At 43.9% G+C, this 12,453-nt stretch overlaps 3 protein-coding genes across 5 annotated transcripts in view; 1 reads left to right on the forward strand and 2 right to left on the reverse strand.

Moving 5' to 3' along the window:
- The window catches only part of dac (dachshund), a 195,793-nt gene extending 193,269 nt beyond the window's left edge, over nt 1-2,524 (reverse strand). For all 3 annotated transcript variants that reach the window (XM_066742286.1, XM_066742284.1, XM_066742283.1), the window contains exon 1: nt 747-2,524. In XM_066742286.1, coding sequence (XP_066598383.1) covers nt 747-1,564 — 818 coding nt within the window. In that variant the 5' untranslated portion in view covers nt 1,565-2,524. The remainder of the gene's footprint in view (nt 1-746) is intronic.
- Nucleotides 2,525-8,583: 6,059 nt separating this feature from the next.
- Nucleotides 8,584-10,403, forward strand: alc (5'-AMP-activated protein kinase subunit beta-1). The gene is made up of 5 exons (XM_066742290.1): nt 8,584-8,811; nt 9,119-9,330; nt 9,409-9,672; nt 9,742-9,972; nt 10,044-10,403. The coding sequence occupies exons 2-5, from the start codon at nt 9,136-9,138 to the stop codon at nt 10,188-10,190; spliced, it is 837 nt and encodes a 278-aa protein (XP_066598387.1). The 5' UTR covers nt 8,584-8,811; nt 9,119-9,135; the 3' UTR covers nt 10,191-10,403.
- A 92-nt stretch (nt 10,404-10,495) lies between these two features.
- On the reverse strand, nt 10,496-12,181 carry LOC136782674 (pancreatic triacylglycerol lipase-like). Its single transcript, XM_066742289.1, has 5 exons — nt 11,696-12,181; nt 11,458-11,606; nt 11,189-11,365; nt 10,847-11,122; nt 10,496-10,762 (listed from the first exon to the last, which is right to left on the reverse strand). The coding sequence occupies exons 1-5, from the start codon at nt 11,914-11,916 to the stop codon at nt 10,524-10,526; spliced, it is 1,062 nt and encodes a 353-aa protein (XP_066598386.1). The 5' UTR covers nt 11,917-12,181; the 3' UTR covers nt 10,496-10,523.
- Nucleotides 12,182-12,453: the final 272 nt, after the last annotated feature.

Genomic DNA, 12,453 nt, shown 5'->3' on the forward strand with positions numbered 1-12,453 from the left:
TACTACTTTCTCTCCCTCTCTGTGTCGCGCTGAATCCGTTTCCGTTGCGACTGCCACTGCGCGTACCTCGCGGACCAAGTATTGTCCAACGTACCCCACTGCATCATCGCGAGGACCAAAGGAAAAACCCTGAAGAAACGAGATACCACGGAAACTCGGTTCCAGCGGTGAATCAATGCCAAAATCATAGTTCATTCTCGAGATAATTACTCGTAGATTTCTATTTATCCACGAGGTAAAACCATTCCAGACAGACAAGACTTTCGCGGCTCATCCCAGATCCCCTCGTTCCGTTTACCATTCCGTTTGGTCTCTGCCGTTTGTGGCGTGGGTGGGGTAAGCTTGTACTACAATCGCTTCTCTCGTCGGTGGGGACCGCCGACGAGATTCATTGAGAGAAACTGGCGTGAAAGGGACACCTGTTGGCACACAGGGACCCGTTGACAATCCTAGAAACAAGGCCACGTGTCCTTCGCGACCACCTACAGCGCCAGGTAAGAGAGAGAGAGAGAGAGAGAGAGAGAGAGAGAGAGAGAGAGAGAAACTCAAGGGCAAAGGGATAATATATCTTTCGATTGATTTCGAGGGACGCGAAACGGATGAATTATCGCGCGATGACGAAGAGCGGTGCACACCCCGAGGCGACAGCTCGTTCTCCACTCGAGACAAAGAAGAGAGAGGCGAGCTTCCGTTGAGAAGCTCATATCGCGATTATTACAGCGGACAATCATTACTAATATTCTCACCTGGCCGTTGTGCAGTCCCTGTAGAGTATGTCGAAGTCCTTGCAGCTGAGGAGCTTGCACCGATTGACACCAGGCTGGATGGCACCTAGCCCCCGAAGGATCCTAACCTGTTCGACGTTGCACACCAATGGCACGATATCGAGTCTCTTAAGTTTAGTGTAAACAGTGTGCAGTCCACCGACGAGATGTTTGAGGAAGAGCTCGAAGGCCTGCGGCAGGCAGAGCATAGTGTCACCGGCGATGATGAAAGCTGCCACTTTTTGACCACGATAATCGACTAGTTTGCACTCATTGGCTGTGGGATCGCTGGTGCTGATCGGCGGTGGACTGTTGTACGACCTCGGCGGTAGAACCGCATGGTGCGCTGCCATCAGCTCCAGAGGAGAGCCATGATGACCGCTCAGCATTCCGCCCAACTGTCCCAAAAGGCCCAGTCCATGAGGAGGAATTCCTGGCATTCTTGGGACCATGCCTGGAGGAGCACCGGGTCCACCGCCAGCCGACAGTGGCGACGGACTCAGAGGCAGTCCCTGCGGTGGCGATCCTCTCGTTGGTGATCCAGGTGTCGGGACTCCTCGGTGTTGTTGTTGTTGTTGCTGCTCGCGTTGATGTTGCTGATGCTCGCGAATCTGGTCCCGAGGGTGGGACTGCTGATGAGACTGCGGTGTCTGATGCTGAGACCCGTGGAGCTGTTGCTGCTGCTGTTGCTGATGATGATTCTGCTGAGCTGAAGGACTGTGCGGGTGTTTCGGGCTGCCGGTTACGGGACTCGCGCGACTACTGTGATCGGACGAGCTATCCATCGCTCCGTGGTCCATCGAGAGCTTCCGATCTCCTCCGAGTAAAACACACCAGGACCTCTCTATCGACGACTCTCTCTCTCTCTCTCTCTCTCTCTCTCTCTCTCTCTCTCTCTCTCTCTCTCTCTCTCTCTCTCTCTCTCTCTCTCTCTCTCTCTCTCTCTCTCTCTCTGTACCCTGTGGCTGTCCCTCTTCCCACAACACCGTTCCTGTACCGATCGAACTCGATTACTCTCAAGCACACGAGCTTTCGGGAAAACTCGCGATGTCTTCCTCGGTATCGGAAATGTATTCTCTATCGACGCATCCCAATTGTTGAACCGAGGCAACTGTTCCTCTGCTGATTAAACGACAAGATTGCCATTGACAATGGCCACGAGGGATACCAATCGATTTGCACAAAATGTCACTGTCACTGGAAAATCTCACTCGGCCCTCGCGCGGTTCTCTCTCATTCCGTCACAGCAGCAGCAGGTGTGGAACGTTGCTCCGGTACATCCTGAACGATGCCCGGGGCACTGGCGATCGATCTCCTCTCTTTTATCCAACAGTGTCGAGGCCCGAAGAGCGTCGAGTGTACCGCAGGCACGCACGAGGACTTTGATCTCGCGACGATATTGAACGGAAGAGCGAACGAACGAACGAACGATCGCGGATACGGACACACGGATTTACGGAAACGGTGACGGCTGCGGCTCGGTCGGCGGTAACTCGCAGGGACGCGCGTCGCTCGTTCTCAAAGTGGCAAACGCTCTCTCGGTCGAGTCGGGAGTATTTCCCTACCCAGTCACAGATGTAATAAATAAAAACATGAGAGGGAGCCGTGGACGAGCGGGGATAGTGGGCGTTCTGAGCGCGCAATCGACGTCCCGGTTGGCGGAGCCAGCCTTTTCGCAGGAGCCAGCATTGGTCCCTGTAGAATTCCGGGAACCGCCCCTGTACCTTCCTCCTCGGATCGGTGCACCTCCACTCTCTCGCGTTATCCCCACCAAGCCGAGAATAATACTCTCTATCCCCACCCTGCCCCTTCCAGCGGACGACCGACTACAGCACGTCGCACGGCGCACACGACCGCACCACCAGCAGTCGCTCTTCTCTCACTTCTCTCTTCTCCGCACGACGGGAACGACCGCGCGGCGCGTCGACAACGTCGTCCACGACGACGACGACGACGACGACGACGACGATCACGACCACGCTTCCGGGGGAGCCTATACCCACCCCGCGCACGGGGAGAACGCCATAGAGGGAGGGAGGGAGAGAGAGAGAGAGAGAGAGAGAGAGACTCGCACACGGAGACACTCATCGGACGCAAACGCGCTTGCCCGAGGACAGTACGAATCGAGCATTCCTACCTACCTACCTACCTAGCTACCCACCTACCTACCTACCTACCTATACCACCTACGAGTGGGGATTTCTTCTTTTTCCTCGCGCGCGCGAGAGTCTTTCCATCTCGCTTCTTCCTCTTCCTCCTCCACTTCCTCTCCATCCTTCTGCTACCAGCTATACGCTGCACAGTACATCCTCTTTCTCCTCTCTGTCTCTACGAACAAGAATGTCGCCGCTGTTCCAATCGATCGCTGACTCTCTCATTCGTGCTCGCTCCAGCTCCTCCCCCCTCCTCCTCCGAGAGCTACTCTCTTTTCTCCCTCCCTCTGTACCCTCCCCCCTCTACACCTCCTCCTACTACCACTACCGCTGCTGTTGGTGCTGCTGCTCCGCTGCTGCTTCTCTCAGAATTCCTCCACAAAATTCGCCATCAGCATTACTACACGCGCGCACTTATTTCTTACTCTCTGTGTTCACCCCCTTCGCATCCCCCACCCGACAGCCACCACCCACCGCGCTTTTCCGTGTCCCTTGATATCTTTCTGCCATAGCCGCTCGCTTTGGACAATGTATAGGTGTTCCCGTTCACTTTCCCGGTTTACCGCGATCGACGACAAGGAGAGATGAGAACTCTATAGACGAAAGCGTATTTTCGCGGAGAGCCCAACGACTCTCGCGCAGCCTGCTTCTCGCTGATACGAAACATTCCCCCCAGTTTCCAATCTTCTCCTATGTACACTTTCGTTTGTCTCTCGTATTTTTTACGTCCACCCCGCGAGCAGAGTCGAAAATCCGGAGACTGTGGTAGCATCTGCCACTCTCTTCCAGGATCCACGTCTTCTTCTTCTTCTGTTATTATCCTGTTTTTCATCGCTCGACAAGCGGCGACTTGATTCGACGCAGGAAATGAGTTATCAGCGGAGGCTCTCCACGAGGGATTTCTTGTGGAAAAAAGTACGGAAAAAAGAGGGAAATATCAGCAGTTATACAATGTATCCCATATGGCCGTTTTCAGCTGACAATGGTGCGCGTCAGTTTTCTCGGCTCATCGGATATCGATTAAACGGTTCCTTTCAGGCTGCCCGTTGTTTCTTCGGGAACCTTGAAGAAGGTTCTATACGTGCAATTTGTCACGGAGATTCGAGGGACGCGTTTTGCCGGTTGTGCATATAGGAGTCTTCGTGGTCGTCGCCGTCGCCACGGTTGGTATATGGAATGATCGGTAGCGGGGACCATACGGGGGCCACTCACCGATTATCTCGTCACAGCCGTTGGGAGGATGACGGACGCGGGAGCAACGGGAGACAGAGTTCGGTCTTTGTTCCTGGTCCCCGCAGGTCGGTCAACCCCTCTCGTGTCCACACTCATCGGCCCCGTGACCCAGATCCGCCAAGAGGGACCCTCCACGACGCTTATAAACTATATACGTTTCGCCCACCACAACCGATCCCTTGACCTCCCGCAACTCCGAACCGAAGCAAACCTTCCGGGCCCAACGTTCATTCACGTCACTCCTCTTCCCATTTCGTCCAGCTTTTATATTTGCAGCGTCTCGTTAAATCGATCAATCCTGTCGCCCGCACCGTTCATTTCCTCCGCCCAACCCGAACTTGCACTTCCAATCCGTGCAATTACGAAATTTCAAGCTGCTGCTGCATCGTCGGATTCTCTTGTAAACCTGCGCGTTACTCCTGCTGATTTTTCTAAGAATTTTATACAGGAAGATTTTACGATCCATTTAGAAAATTCTTGCAAAGAAGATTCGTCATAAGATATTTTAATTCTAATGCCGCTCCAATATAGGGGATCACGTATCTACTGCGATTTTCAGGGACACCAAGAATCCAATATATCCGTGAAGCAGCGGTAAAAAGGGGGTGGAAGTGACGTAATGCATGAAAGAGAGGTGTTTACATATTTTTCAATTTGAAATGTTAACCCACTAGGACACGGTGCACTGTCTGTGTGCGTGCACATTATTGCTTATATATACATATAACCAGATAACACCATGACGCTCCGTGCATCCCACCCTTAGCCGAACATCCCCGAGCAGCAATCACCGTCGATAAGCATTGTATAGGCCCGGCACAATGGACAAGACTTTCCATTCGCGTTTTCCACCCCCCTCTAAGAGCGCCCAGGCATAATCCCCCCCCCCCTTCAACATTTTTCCCCTCCCTCATTACACGTTTAACACGATATTACCGTTTGGCTATAGTACAGAAAAAAAAGCAGACTTTCCATAAAAACAACGGTTATTTTTCCAAACCATGCCATCCGGTTCTCCAATACACAGACTCTCGTTCGACTAATTACCCATATATGCCACGTGCCATTACGAATAGCCAATCGTCACGAACACAGCCGAGTATCCGCGATTCACCCACAACAACGCTGTATATCGCGTAAATAAATCGCACAACGCAGATCGATTATCGTACACTGTTCTATATATATGTATATATATATCACGTTAAATTACCCTCCGCTACAGAACAGAGCGACGCACGGTTTTTGCTCCATCACACTCGGGAGAAATTTCTTAAATCGACGTAGGCCAAATGCGTCTTTTATTACGCCTCGCTTTCAGCTTAAATACATTAGAAAGCTCATTTGAATACGACACAATGGCACGGGGCGCTGCGTCGCAGGGATAAATTGGCCGCTCGAAATATCGCCGCGTCGAGTATAACAGTTCTCCGTTCGCGAAACGCGGCCGCGAATATTCGCCTGGCCGACCGCTCGCGCCGAGAAAAATATAGGAGAACGCTCGAGTGCAACAGTTCGATCGTGGCCCGATTCCTAGAATCATCGCAGCACAACGACGTTGGCGAAACGCTCGATTCGATTTTCACGGAGCGTCAATACTTTTGCGGAGAGGCCGCGCTTGGCGAAGACAATGACGTTGACGCCGCGTGATGGATGTGCCCCGGGCCGTTTGACGGCTCGAAATACCCCCTCAGTTTTCCCGCCAATAAAGCCCATTGTAAATGCGAACTATTCGAAATATTAGAGCGCCGCGCCGCTGCGATTACCGGCCGTTCAGTCATCGCCGTTGACGCACCGTAATCCTTTCGTTCTTCCCGAAGCCTTCCCCCCCCCTCCCCTCTTCTACTTTTTTCTCTCTCCGCATTATCCCGTATTTCTTTTTCTTCGCCAAAGTCGGGCTCCCCCTTCCCCCCTCTTATCCCTACAACCGTACACCGCGTCTCCTCGACTGTCCTCCGAGTGGACGCGCGCGCGCACGCGCCTTAAACTGCCCGCTGTATTCCATACCTCTTCCACTGCATCCTCTCCACTCTTTACCGCACACACTTTCCATCATTTATATTCTCGACTAAAACTTCCCTATACAGCAGCGCACGACTCGAATAACGACCGTGCCAACACCGTATACAACGATTCCCACTTTTTCCCAGTTATGAATGGCTTGTCTTATTCAGCACTTGAAATACGATACTACGGCGCGATGAGTCATTGGATAGAGACTCACAATTAAATGGAAAGTTCGGAGGCGTGCATACGTGTATGTGGCTACCGCTCTGGTGCATGGTTACTCTGTCTCGTTGTATTCTTGTCACAACTATATCGTTCGGTGTAGTAGGAAGCAAAGTTGTCGTTATTTTAGAAATTTATTATTCTCATTCGAAATATGCTCTTTATTGTAATTGCACGGATCGTGAATTTGGAAAAAAAAGGGGTAGTCTGTGGATGGAGAGCGAGAGAGAGAGAGAGAGTAGACCGACCAATTTCGAACTCGGATTGTCGAGAGATGATGGATCGCTCTTTTGTGCCCGGCACTGATGATACCTCGCAGATGTATCCACTGCGCGCCCTTTTCGGTTGAAACCACTTGCCGGTGATTATCGATTAAACGCGCATGCATGCCGCTTCTCTCCTCGATCTTTCTTTCTCCTCTCTCTCTCTCTCTCTCTCTCTCTCTCTCTCTCTCTCTCTCTCTCTCTCTCTCTCTGGCTCTGGCTCTCCTCCATTTTAACCACCTTTATAAAATACATATAGTATAATACAAGAAAACTATTTTGCTGGTCTCCGTGCAAACTTGCGAGAATGAAAGCAGAAGGACTGTAAAAATACTCGTTTTAATTAAAGTTTCCATTAAATTACTGCGAAGCGCGTTTGCGTCCGTTTTAGACTCAGTGGCTCACTTATTGCGTTGCATCGTGCAATCTCGATAGCATTAAGACGATGTTTACCCGGATACGAAGCAACAGACTCGAGTTTACTCTGCGGAGCCAGGAGACACGCCCGGTAGCACGATCCAAGCAAAGGTATTTACATGCACTTTTAGCTATCTGCATTATTACTCGATCCTTCGTCGCGTCCATTCTTTACACTTGAAGATTTGCAAAATCAATCATTTAAATTTGCCGAGAAAATATTTGCGTCGATCGATCGATCCATCGACAAATAGAAAGTAAATTAAATTCATTTTAAAAAGTTTAATACGTTGGAGCGCGGCAGATGTATCCGCTTCAGATAATACAAAAAGCTTTTAGCTCTAATCTAATCAACATCGTTAAATAATAACGAGTGGGTACATCCAGTAATCCGACATATGTATTGCAATGTATATGTGTTTATATATATATATGTATATATGGGTCGGGGACGCGCGCTATTTTCTTATCTCTCGCGTATGGGATTATTCGATGAATCAAAATGGGCGTTCTGATGTTGAGAGGTTCACAGGGGAAGCTCCGTATTGTTGAAATAAAGCTCAGGATTGATGGAGCCCACTAACGGGTATAATAAAGTCGTACTTGGAAGCTGCAAGCTCGCTAGGCTTTATAAATAATAAATAGATATACGTATAATGCTGGAATGAAGGAAAATGTTTGGCTGGAAAGAAAGGCGTATATAGTTTGCGTACGGTCGCAGGATAGCTGGTAATAAAGGCAGAGCAATAGGGGGCGAAGTGACGTCCTGTGTCGCACAGTCATAAAACTGGGCCCAACATCTTCAGTTTACACTTTTATTAAAATGTCATCTTACGCATATTGACAGTTATCGATCACCTCTCGTGTCCTTTACGATATATTCCGAACTGAGAAATATCTTCAAAGTCATCAGAATTTTCGAGTGAAGTACAATGTTGTTTTTTTGTACTTTGCGACAAATTCATCTTTCCTCCCTGTCTCTGAATTTATATACATATTTATTAGTACTGTATTGTATAATGAGTACTGCGAATGTATAAATTTTATTGGTATTTAAATTTCTTTTCTTTGACGTGCAAGGTTTAGGTTTTAATTTTCCTTCTCATTAATGTAAAATCGATTATCTGAAAAGCATACAGACGAATAGTATTACGTTCATCTTCGTTTTATCGTTGTAAGATAACAATGGCAAAAATTTACCTACAACAAGAATGGATCAGTACTACTGCACTTTTACCATTAGTGGAGAAACAAGTAACGTAATAATAATTCTTACTCTTTTATATATACTTACTAGTTTCGTCCTTTCATTTTTATAAATTGTTTCATATTTACGTTGCTTCTTTTGGAATTAATAGTGATTGATAATTTGATATTACAATTTTTAACAATGTGGCGCTATCTGTTGGCGAAGGAGTAAAACTAATACCAAAATCTTGATTGGCTTCATCATTTCGCCAAAAGATGTCGGTACTGACAAAAATAATTTTTTTTTTATCTGCAGATCCCTGTAAGTAACTGATCCTGAAATCCAACCAGAATAACCCTCGACCCTCGTCTCAGTTGTCTATATATATATACTTCGCGTTAAATATTATACTATTTTTTTACGTTTTTTCTACTTTGACATTAGTATTGAATACCTTTAAAATAATCCAATGAAGGACGCTCGTTTAAAGAAAAGTTTCTTCCTTGAGTTACATTAGTGGTTTTATTATTATATTATTTATATTGGTTCTACCGCTTTGCCAGGTATGTAAATAGTATATTTATTTTATTGTGTAAATGACTTTATTACTTGATAAACGAAATTTGTATAGGACGTCCAAAGTTTGTAAATAAAGCAATTTTTTATTGATTTGAATTTTATATAAATCTTGTCATATAGCTTGAAAGGAAATTTTTCTAAAAAGAACTATTATTATTAAGATATTTCTCTGTTTAGTTTCATTTGTGTTTTTTTTTTTTTCTCCAATTTAAATCAGTCAACCTACATTCAAGACTCATATTTATTATAATATCCATTTTTCTCTAACTTTATACTTCCATTTTTGCCTAGAGCTTTGATATCTCGCAATGGGTAATGCCAGCAGTAATCAACCAGTTGGCCATCACCAAGTTTCAACCAGCAGTAGAGAATATCGTAATAGCAGGGAAAACCCTCTTGTATCTCCAAGTAAAGAGGGACAAGCTTTCGTCTTTGACAAAAAACCTGGCAGAAAGCTGGTTTTTCAATCTTCTCATGACGATGATGATGCATATTTTGGAAAAGTACCTATTAATTTTATTATGCAATTTTGTACTTTTTAACTTTACATAGATAGGAGTATTTAATTTTATAATCAATAGGATGGAGAAAATTTCACAGGACAACGACCCCGTTCCAATACAGTTTCAGAAGGTACCAAAGTAGCAGATAGTAAAGTCTTACCAACAGTTTTTAAATGGGAAGGAGGTGGGAAAAATGTTTATATCAGTGGTACCTTTACTGGTTGGAAAACATTGCCAATGGTGAAGAGCCATGGAGATTTTGTTACAATAATTGATTTGCCAGAAGGAGAGCATCAGTATAAATTTTTTGTTGATGGAGAATGGAGGCATGACCCAGGCCTGGTAGACAATTTTTAATTGAAAAAAAATAATTATCTCCTTCCATATTCCTTATACATTACTTTGTTGTAGAAAATTGTTGATAATGGCATGGGCTCCAAAAACAATTTGGTATCAGTAAGGAAATCAGATTTTGAAGTATTTCAAGCTCTTGCTAAAGATAGCGAAGGAGTTATCAGTAGTGCTCAAACTGAATATGGGCAAGAGATGCCACCACATAAGCCCTGGGAAAGAGTTGCTGGACCTCCAATTTTACCTCCACACTTGCTGCAAGTTATTTTAAATAAAGATACTCCTTTGTCTGTAAGTATGCTCATAAAATTATTACTAATAGACTATAACACAATTATTTTCTCAATACATGCTTTTCTTAGTGTGAGCCTACATTGTTACCAGAACCTAATCATGTGATGTTAAATCATCTGTATGCTTTGAGCATTAAGGATAGTGTAATGGTCTTATCTGCCACTCATCGCTATCGAAAGAAATATGTTACAACATTGCTATACAAGCCAATTTAAGCTGATTATTTTCTTGTTTACTAAATTGAATAGTTAAAATGTGTTATTAAATAATGTCCATGCGCCATATACATATTTGGATATTCTAATATTATAGATAAGTTAATTAGTATTATTATAAGGGTGGTTTGAGGACTATGAAAGGTTTTAAATTTAACTCGATCAATTGTAAAATAATGTAATTATTTATTAAAAACAATGTTTTCAACAATAGTCTCTTGTACTTACAAATTGTATAAATGTATAATAGCATAAGTATGCAAGTACACTGAATATTTTTATTGCATTGAAAAAAGCTGCCTGATTTATGCTTAGCATAACATTACATAACTCTTAAACATTATTATCCGTTATCTCTGATGTATATGCATATGGTGGCTCAGATCTCGTTCTTAGGTAATACGACCCTTTTGCTGATCGCTCAACATTTTCTCCCATAAGAACTACTTCCGAACCTTCGCATTCTCCGCTCATATAACGATCGTAGTTATCACATTTTATCGCAGAAAGACCTATCTTCGAATTAATACTTTCTGTAAAATAAGCCCAAGACCGTCCATGGCTGCAAGCCTCTGAATGAAAATCATCGAAAAGAAGAAATGAATATAATGTTATATATTAGAGCGATTTAAAAACGGTCAACGAGGATTAATTACCCATTATTTCCGGCGCGCAGCAACAACCAGGTTGAACGGCGGTTCCTGCGTTAGGATAAAAGTCCGCGACACCCAGCGGCTGTAGGAATCCTAAAACTCCGCCGCATGAATGTATGACATCCACGAAAATTGCATCAGTAGAATCTAAACGAGTTTTTTCGTTAGCGAAAACATGAAAGCCCGGCATAGCAGGATCTAGACCAGTTACCCTGCCAAAACGTCCAGAACTCAAGGATGAACCAGTATTTCCAGCAACGTGCGCGCCAAGTGAATGACCTTAAGAAGGAGCGTGACATCAACTCTTATATACTATTATTAAAATGTTGAAATTTATATTTATACCAATGAAATGAATATCTTCAGTTTTTATGGGCAATTCTGATACCAAAAAGTCAACAAAAGCAGCGGTCTCCTTTCCGACTTGTTTTGTGTTTTGCATTGGTCCCAAATAAAATGTACTTGCAGCTAAAGGCTCCCAGTCAACAACAATGATATTATAATCGTCGTGTTGCAAATAGGCTGTAAAAATTAATAGTTTTTGTTCATAATCTTAAAAACCTTCTATCAGAAAAGAAAACTTGGTGATGAAGAAACAAAAATTATCCCTTTACCATCTTTCATATTTTTAACACCGTTGCTCATAGCACTCGATTTCCAACCGTGAGTTATCATTTTTGTTTGTTTTGTCGGATCGAAACCGGAATTCAATAATAGTTTAGTATCATTAGAAAATAAGTATGTACCGTTTTCAGGACCAGACCTTAAATTATTCAAACAATTTGTTAAGCACATGATTGGTCATGATAAATTTTTGGTAGAATTTTAAATATAAATGACATATTTGAATACCGTGTGTAAAGAATATATGAAATCGCCGAATCTAAAACGCCTCTTGTTACGGTTTCATCGAATTTCAATATTGCTACTTGCGGTTTTCCATTTCCATCGGGCATAAATATCCAATCTTCTCCATACCCATCATATTTTTGATGCAAACCACTTTGCCATAATTTAGAGTTTACAGCGTGTAAATTTGTAGCAAGTATTGTTATAAATAATTCTAGTATCATTGTTTATTAAAATGTACTACTTACAAAAGTATAAGCAGTATATTGTGTTTCACTGGATAGCTCGAAATTTACTAACATGGTTCACAAAAGATCTGACTTATAAATCTGTACAATATCTGAAACTAACACTACACCCTATTTTGTGACCCCATTACATCCTGTTTTATCAGTGGCACCCTATCGCAACTGCGGAAATGCTATCGTCTGGTCAGGTAAGTTTACTTTGGGCATTATAATTATATACACAAAGGTGCTAGTTAATGCGAGATTAGCGTACTTGTACAAGATATACATGTATCAAATGTGACTAAAATAACATGAAACGGATTATCCATACAATGGTAGAATATTTATAAAAATAGATTATCAATAAGACCAAACAGATAAAATACAAAGCTTTTATTAATAAGTAAAAAAACAACAACACATACGTCATTTGTGAATACGTAGAATTTTACGTACGTCAATATGCGTTATAAAACGTCGAGAAAATGATTTGACGGCAAAGCGATTAATTCTATTTTTATAAGTCAGATG

This window comes from Prorops nasuta, unplaced genomic scaffold, assembly GCF_024137725.1.
Source record: "Prorops nasuta isolate Cenicafe-Biocafe unplaced genomic scaffold, Cenicafe_Pnas_1.2 PNAS00027, whole genome shotgun sequence".
Taxonomy (NCBI): Eukaryota; Metazoa; Arthropoda; class Insecta; order Hymenoptera; family Bethylidae; genus Prorops; species Prorops nasuta.